This window comes from Myotis yumanensis, unplaced genomic scaffold (assembly GCF_028538775.1).
Source record: "Myotis yumanensis isolate MYYU_CA2020_CCGP unplaced genomic scaffold, mMyoYum1.0.hap1 SCAF_6, whole genome shotgun sequence".
Taxonomy (NCBI): domain Eukaryota; kingdom Metazoa; phylum Chordata; class Mammalia; order Chiroptera; family Vespertilionidae; genus Myotis; species Myotis yumanensis.
Genome location: NW_027223757.1, coordinates 53,632,622 through 53,640,932, shown reverse-complemented (window position 1 = coordinate 53,640,932; position 8,311 = coordinate 53,632,622). Strand labels below are relative to the sequence as shown.

The 8,311-nt window shown below is 49.4% G+C and overlaps 1 protein-coding gene across 1 annotated transcript in view; it reads left to right on the top strand.

Annotated features, from left to right (window-relative positions):
* Positions 1-850: 850 nt before the first annotated feature.
* Positions 851-8,311, top strand: part of ZNF292 (zinc finger protein 292) — a 90,015-nt gene continuing 82,554 nt past the window's right edge. The window contains exons 1-3 of the mRNA XM_070418134.1: positions 851-1,213; positions 1,513-3,233; positions 3,785-3,981. Coding sequence (XP_070274235.1) covers positions 3,814-3,981 — 168 coding nt within the window. The 5' untranslated portion in view covers positions 851-1,213; positions 1,513-3,233; positions 3,785-3,813. The remainder of the gene's footprint in view (positions 1,214-1,512; positions 3,234-3,784; positions 3,982-8,311) is intronic.

The following is an 8,311-nucleotide window of genomic DNA, read 5'->3' as shown; positions in this document are numbered from 1 at the left end:
TGAGCATAGCACTGCTTTCCAGACTCTGAGGAGGACTTTCCACTGGACCGAGCCTCAGACAGACTCCAGCCCTCACTTCTGGGATCTAGGAGGCGGCCAGTATGGGGCCGGACGCTCGGCCCTTTGCAAGTGAGCAGATGGAGCCTGTGAGCCCGGCATCAGCGCCCGCGCCCCGACCTCGCGACCTCCGCGGGACAGACTCCAGCACGCCCCGGGGTTGGCTTCCGAGGCCCCGCGCCCCACCGCGCCCTGGAGAGGTTCCAGCATCTTTCGGCCTGGACGCGCCCGGGCAACCGCTGCACCGGGGCCCGGAACCACAGCCGTTCTGCGGCCTTGACTTGCAGCTCTGGGTGGAAAAGCCGCGGCTGCAGATGCGGAGGTTGAGGCTGCTGAGCGCCGGCGGCCCGGGACCAACAACTCTGAGCACCCATGCGGCTGCTGGGCGAGCGCGCTCCGAACCGCGGCCCGGGGGAGCCCAGTCTGGCCTCGGGCAAGTGGGGATCCGCACGCAGGGTCAGCGGAGCAGAACGGAGCCAGCTTGTAGCCTGGTTCCAGTCCTGCGGACCTTCTCGGTCGCCAGGGCCCACCCAGGGAGAGAGCAGGGGGAAGATAAACAGCAGATCCAGGGCGCGGCGCGCTCTCCGCCACCTCCTGGCCTCGCGCCGTCTCCCCGCGCGCAGGGCCCGGGCCGGGCTGCGGGCTTTCTCTGGACCGGGGCTCGCAAGGACACGCTGGGCCTTAGTCCTGAGCGATCCGTCCTCTGCAAACGCAGCTCTGGTTGCGTCCCTGACGCGAGCCCCTGGCTCTGCAGGCACAAATCAGCTACGTTCCTGCCCCTAGGCCCTGCTATTTCAAGAATTCCAGGGAAAAAATGTGCAGCGGTGCGGTACGGGTCTGTGCAGCGCGGGGAACTCGTGAAGCAAGGAGGCGCGCGCGGCCTGCAGGCAGACACATTTGTCCCCTCTGGGTCTGCCCAGCTTTACTGATCGCGGGGGTGGAGTAAAGGTTTGTTTCTCTCTCCCAGAGTTTCCTCTGAAATCAACTCTCTTTAGAGCGAAGGTCCAGTATGGTTCTATCTCGCCTGTAGCAATCGCAATGTGTCCAAAATGGGCACCAGCACAGAGTTTCTCCGAGACGCGGAGTCTCTTGGCCCTGGAGTTCATTCTTGTTTTCTCGATGGAATGGGCCTCGGAAATCCCCCAGGACCGTCTCAGTAAGTACATATATAATGATTCCCCTTAAGTGGCAGCTTGGGACTTAGGTGCAATAAGTCATGTGTACTTGTTGATACACCTTTTCTATGAATAAGAATGATATTTTTGAGATCTCGGAGGCAAAGTCGATCTGTCAAGGGATAGTATATCCAATCCTTACCATTTAACTAAAAACCTGCAGGTCTATAGAGATTTGGTGGACATTCTAGTTAGCACCTTAGACTACTTTGATGTTCTGCGTTGACTCTACATGCATTTTCATAATACAATACTTATATTGCATATATTACCATTGCAGGTCACTCTTCCACAAAACTGTACATTTCCTTAAAGAAGGGATAGTTTTTACTCACCTTTGATTTTCCCACCAAGTGATGCTTACACGTAAGTACTCAATAAATCATTATTAATTACACAACTCACTCTTAGTCATTAAATTTCTACACTCTGAAACAGAGGAATGAAGGAATGGGAAGATAGGCCTTAAAGATACCAAATACAAGTGAAGGACTTAGTCATCCATGCTGAGTGGCATTTGTAAGACAGTAATAGTGCTCAGAAACAATTTGCTAATCAAAACTCCTAGGTTTTAGGACTATCATGAGCAGGAGGTGGGAATGACCTACATTCTCAGGCAATTTTTAAAAAATTAACATTTGGATATATTTTCCTTTCTTTTCTCTCTTTCTATAAACTAGGTGTGTAAGCCATTATGCTTGAAGGGAAAATGTACTTTGCCTACCTTTGATATCTTATCTGTCCTCGGACTTACTGGTACATTTGGCTAACCCCATATTCTCACTTTTTATATTTTCACTGGCATCATAACATAAATTGGAAAACCTGATTTGGATATCTAAAATACTTACCTTGGGAAAGTGAGCTGCAAATATTAAAATCCATTAGCCTCCTTAATTGTTGCTTTTTCAGTTCTCAGTGATACTTTATAACTTGTACCTTAGTCTTTGAAGGTACTCCCCAGCTTCTTCCATGGGTAAACATGTGAAGAACCCGTCTTGTTAACACGTATCAGCACATGTGCTATACTAATATTTTAGCTGATACTGTTTTTCAAAAGGGTTCAGTTGTGCCCACTCACCTTACATAAAGATACTTCAAAAACATCACCGCCGCTGATGCATTACAAAACATTCATTCTGGACAACATACTATTAGAACACTTCCTAATAATGCTAGAAATCTCTTGGAGGAGGATGCTGCACACAATAGGAATTCTTTTTATTTTAAATGCTTGTACTAGAAAAATATACTTGGAATATGAGAGTGAAAATACTAGTTGCCTCATCAATACCATTGTTTTCTGAATTTCTGTAGACCATTCAGTTGTAAGAAAGATAAGCCTCTTGTCTTATTTTCTGCTACTAACAAAATATTTTTTATTCTGAACTTTAGGGTTAACCACTTGAATTGTTGTACTACTGTTTGTTCAAGTGCCAAGTATTCATTCTGTCCAGATTGTAAGTAGAATATGAATCCGAATGCTATCTCTGTTTGCAGAGTCAGAAAAAAATGCTGTTGAGTTTATAACTCTCGACAACCACGTTCTTTTAGCATCAATTTCTCCTCCTTGTTGTGACTTTTAATGGAGTCCTTATTGATGTTTTCCCTCCTTGACCTACTTTCTTTTTAGGTACTTTCATATATAGCGTGTTTTCAGTGATGGGGGTTTCTGTAGTGTGTAGGAGAATCTTCAATCACAGTGACACAGAGCAGTCAGCTATCGCTTAGTCTAGAAATACTTTGGTGGCTTAAAAATCATCTTGCTACAGCGTCCACACTTGCATCGTCTGAAATCTTTCAAGCTATGCTTTTCACGAATTTGCTCCGTCCTCCCGACGAGGATTTGAACTTCATTCTGTCCTGGTCCAGTGGTCATTTTTCTCTGTCGCCTCCGCCTCCCAGAGATTGTTTTTCCTGGGGAGAGGCGTCCCCGGGGCTGAAGAGGAGAGTGGAGCGAGAGCGGGCGCCTCGGACACTCGATCCCTCCTCCCGAGCCCGGTGAGAAGTCACTTTTGACAGCTCCCCGTCCCGCTCTGGCTCTCACGCTTGTGGTCCAGGGGTAGGTTTTACCTTCCGCCTCCTTCCTGCCCCGGGCCTGCCCGCAGGCCCCCCGCAAAGGCTGCCCCTGCCCCAGCCCGCTCAGAGCTCTCCCACACCGTCCTCGCGGGGAACCGGGGCGCGCGCCCGTGGAAGCCTCCGGGGATGGGAGAGCCGAGCCGGGACCCGGACGCCCCAGGGCGGCCCCTCCCCAGGATCTGCCCCGGGTCCGGGCGCCCACGTGACCGAGAAAGCGCCAGAACCGGCCCGCCCCTTTCGGCCGCTGCCGCCCGCTTCCCGCCGGGGGAAAGTAAACCGCGGCTTCTCCGCACCGCCCCCACCTCGCCCTCCTCCTCCTCCCCGCTTCCCTTCACCCCCCGGCTCCCTCGCACCACCCTCTCCGCGCCGGCGTCCTCCCCACCGGGCCCTTTGTACGTGATCGGCGGCGGGCGGGCGAGCGCGCCCGGCACGTGACCCCGCCGAACGTGGCATTGTGTTATCACGTGACCCAGGTGCGTACGCGACGGAGCGGGGTGTGAAGATGGCGGACGAGGAGGCCGAGCAGGAGAGGCTGAGTCGCGGCGGAGGCGGCTGCGTCGCGGAGCTGCAGCGCCTGGGCGAGCGGCTCCAGGAGCTGGAGCGGGAGCTGCGGGAGAGCCGGGCGCCGGCCGTGGAGGCGGCCACGGAGTACTGTCAGCAGCTGTGCCAGGTGAGAGCGCCGGCGGTCCCCTCCCCCTTTCCCCCGCTGGAAGGGGAAGAGGGCGGGCGGGCGAGCGCCGAGGGGCCGAGCGGTGGTCGTCCCTGCCCTGGCGTCGCTGGAGCCGCCGCCCGGCGGCAGCGGGGAGGACGGGGAAGGAGCCTTTGTGCGGCTGCCGTGGTGGCGGCGGCTGTCGGCAGCTCCCGGCGGGGGGAAGGGAGTTGTGGTCGGGGCGGAAAATCCCCCCGCCCCTTCCCTTTCCCCAACTCGGGCTGCGCGGTCCGTGAGGCCGAGGGGATGCAGACGGCGAGGAAGGGAGCCCTCTCGGCCGCCGGGAGACGGGAAGGGGCGACGGGAGGCCCGGCCGCCTTCTCCCACCTCCTCTCATTGTGCCCGGGGATTACCGCGCCCCCCGCCACCGCGCGTCTCCTCCGCTCCGCCGGGCCTCCGCCCCCTCGGGGTTGATGCCTTTGCTCCCCTGCTTTCATCCGTCCCGCCCCCGGCCCCGTCCTCGCCGTCTGCGGGCCTTTGTTGTTCGAGTTTCGCCTCGGGACTGAAGGGGCCTTTGTTGATGGTCGGAGCAGCGGTCCCTGCCGACCCCTTCTGGCTGGGCCAGAGCGTGGGTGGGGGCGCGCGGCTCGCCCCCTTCTGCCTTTGCTGGCTCGGGGCGCCGCTTCCCTAGCAGAGGGGGCTTTTTCGGTCGAGAGGCGCTGACTCTGTCTGTGCATCCTAAGCTCGAAGGTCCTCTGCGGTCGCTTGTCCAGAGTCGCTTCTCTTTTGCTTTCACCCTTGTAGGAGTGCAGTGGCCTCCCCCCCCCCCCCCCGCCCCACACATACACCCCCTCCATCCCCCCCCCCCCCCCCCCCCATTTCTTGGAGCCTTCCCTCTTTGGCCTCCTGGTGAAACCGAGAGGATTGAGGTTCTGCGGACCTGTGCGCTTGTCAGTTTCAGACCTTCCCTTCTCTTGCATAAGGACACTGCTTTCCAGTAATTGCGCTCTAGCCAGGATTTAGAATGTTGTTAACGCTTTGATAGAAATCGGAGGGTGTGTGTGTGTGTGTGTGTCTACATTTGGACTTGATTACAAAACCTCCAGTTATGTCTGAAATTTCAAGGAGCTGCTGCTGGCTGTGGTGAAGATTTTCGTTGGATTGTCCTCTTGAGGAGGAAAAAGACGATTTGTCCAGGTCACGTTTAGAGTTGGTTTGTGAATGTATCATGGAGAAGTTGTTTTGGAAAGATACTGAATTCAAGGTGGAACAATGACCCTTTTACCATGTCAGAATAGATTACATGTTCACTCAATTCCTAGCCTCCAAGTTCTGAAATCTTTCCTTTATCATTTATAAGATCAGGGGTACTTGATACCATACCAAAAAAATTATCCATTGCTGTATGTACATTATTGCCACTAATTATTTGGTGGTTGTTAATTATCTTAAAATTTGTGAGATCAGCTCTAGCCGGTTTGGCTCAGTGGATAGAGCGTCGACCTGCGGACTAAAGGGTCCCAGGTTCCATTCTGGTCAAGGGCACATGTCCAGGTTGCAGGTTCGATCCCCAGGTGCAGCCAATCAATGATTCTCTCTCATCATTGATGTCTCTCTCTCTCTCCCCCTCTTCCTTCCTCTCTGAAATTAATAAAAATATATTTTAAAAAAATTTGTGAGATCAAGTGGTGATTTTCTAAGAGGATGTAAAGGCCATGTGAAAGCTCCCTAAGATAACATAAGTCTGGTGAATACCTAATGCAAAATTAGAGATTCTGTCATTCTTTTGATTCCTAGTTTGAAAGAATTGTTGGAATTTGCAAATTTCACTAACCTGGTAGTGCCCACTCATTCTTAATTGGTCTTTCAGATATAAAGACTTACTTTAGATATAAAAATATACTTCAGTAAGATGCCCCAAAAAGGAAGTCTTTCATTTATAAGTTAGGTCAGCTTTTTAATCAGTGAAAAGTATTAAAGTCTCACTTTGCTGAAAGACATTTTTTTCAGGTTACAGTGTCCTGATGGGTTTAAGGCTAATTGTAAATACTCTTTTTAAAATAAATAAACAAACAAACAAATAAATAAATAAATCTCCTATATAATAAGAGGGTAATATGCAAATTGACCCTAACTGCAGAACCACTGGGAATGACTGGTCACTATGACACACACTAACCACCAGGGGGCAGATGCTCAATGCAGGAGATGCCCCCTGGTGGTCAGTGCACTCCCACAGGGGGAGCTCTGCTCAGCCACAAGCCAGGCTGACTGCTGCCAGTACAGCGGTGGTGGCGGGAACCTCTCCCACCTCCTCAGCAGCGCTAAGGATGTCTGACTGCAGCTTAGGCCTGCTCCCCACTGGCAAGTGGACATCCCCTGAGGGCTCCCGGGCTGCCAGAGGAATGTCTGACTGCCAGCTTAGGCCCGACCCCCCGGGGGGTCCCAGACTGGGAGAGGGCACAGGCCGGGTTGAGGGACCCCCCGAGTGCACAATTTTTTGTGCACCGGGCCTCTAGTATATATATATATATTTATATATTATATATATATTTATCGATCTCAGAGAGGAAGGGAGAGAGAAAGGGACACAAACATCAGTGATGAGAGAGAACCATTGATCGGCTGCCTCCTGCACGCCCCACACTGGGGATCACGCCTGCAACCCAGGCATGTACCCCAGCTGGGAATGGAACTGTGACTTCCACCACTGGATCACGCTGGCCGGGCATAATTATTGTAAATGCTCTTGGCCAGCAATATTTATAAGTAGGGTTAATAATTCTGGGAAAATGGAATTTCATGGAAGTTGGACTTTTTTGAGGGTGTGCAACATCATAAAGTTATCATTTCTAAAACATTTTAAATGGATAAAAATTTTTTTATCAGTAAGAAAGTAATTTCCTGTGTTAGTTTTAAGTTATTAGTCTTACAACACATAAATTGTTTTTATTGACCAGTGCTATATGAAACAGTAATAAAACAAATGCTGTGTTTGTGGATTTCAAAAAATAATGAAAGATTTCATGCACTAAAATCCAACAATAATTTAAATGTATTTGAAAGTGTGATCTTCATTATTTGAATAGGTACAGAGTGTATCTGATGTTTGATCCCCTCTAGAACATTTTCTGTAATTTTTTTTTTTTAAGTAACCTATTTGTTAGTGATCTTGTCAAGTGAAAGTAACTTGAAGTTTCTCTTTAAAATTGGATCATGGCCATTATTATTTAAATATATTTTTATTGATTTCAGAGAGGAAAGGAGAGAGAGAGAGAAACATCAATGATGAGAGAGAACCATTGATCAGCTGCCTCCTGCACATCCCTTACTGGGGACTGATCCCGAAACCCAGGCATATGCCCAGACCCTTCAGTCCCCAGGCTGATGCTCTACCCACTGAGCCAAATGGGCTAGGGCTAACCTTTTGATATGAGTTGAGCAAAACAGTGGTTAACAATTATAGAATTTATTGAAGCAATCTAAAAGCAGTGCTAGAAATACTAGGAGCTAGAAATTATCTTTGTTCCTAACCTTAAGATTATCATTTAATGTTTTTCTATCTAATATTTTGCTGTAAAACTGAAATACAATACTTCAAGAAGGCAAAGATGAATGAATATCAGAATTAGTGGGCTTTAAAGTTAATAGACTATAAGTGTTGATGTTTAGTGCCTGTGTAATCATCATTTTTTGCATTTATTTGGAAATGAATTAGTTTACATTCTGAATTTTTACCTCAGCAAAAGGCAAATTTCTGGCGAATAAAGTGAAACCTACAAAAATAGAAGTTGCTTACACTTTCTAATTTATTGATTTTTTTTCTTTTCTTTTTTGGTTAATCCTTACCCGAGGATATTTTTATTAATTTTAGAGAGAGTAGAAGGTAGTGGGGAGACAGAGAAACATAAACATGCATGTGCCCCAGTTGGGGCCAGGGGTTGAGCCTACACCCAAGGTATGTGCCCTTGATCAGAGTCGAATCCAGGACCCTTCAATCTGAGGGTTGATGCTCTATCCACTGAGCTATACTGGCTAGGGCGATTTTCTTTCTTTTTGAATGAGGCAGGATAACATTTCTTGAATTTTGAAAAATAAGGCAATGAAAGACATTAAATTTTTCTGTTATCATTATTATTTTGATCTTTATATTGGGTTGCTTCCTAAAAGCATGTCCTATTTATTTATATCAACACTAGAGGCCTGATGCATGAAATTCGTGCAAGGGGCTCGGCCCCCACCTCGGCGGCAGCTGGGGGCCTCTGCTGCCTCTGTCTTGGCTCCCGCCACCACGGCTCCGTCTGGAAGGATGTTCGGTCTAATTAGCATATTATACTTTTATTATTACAGA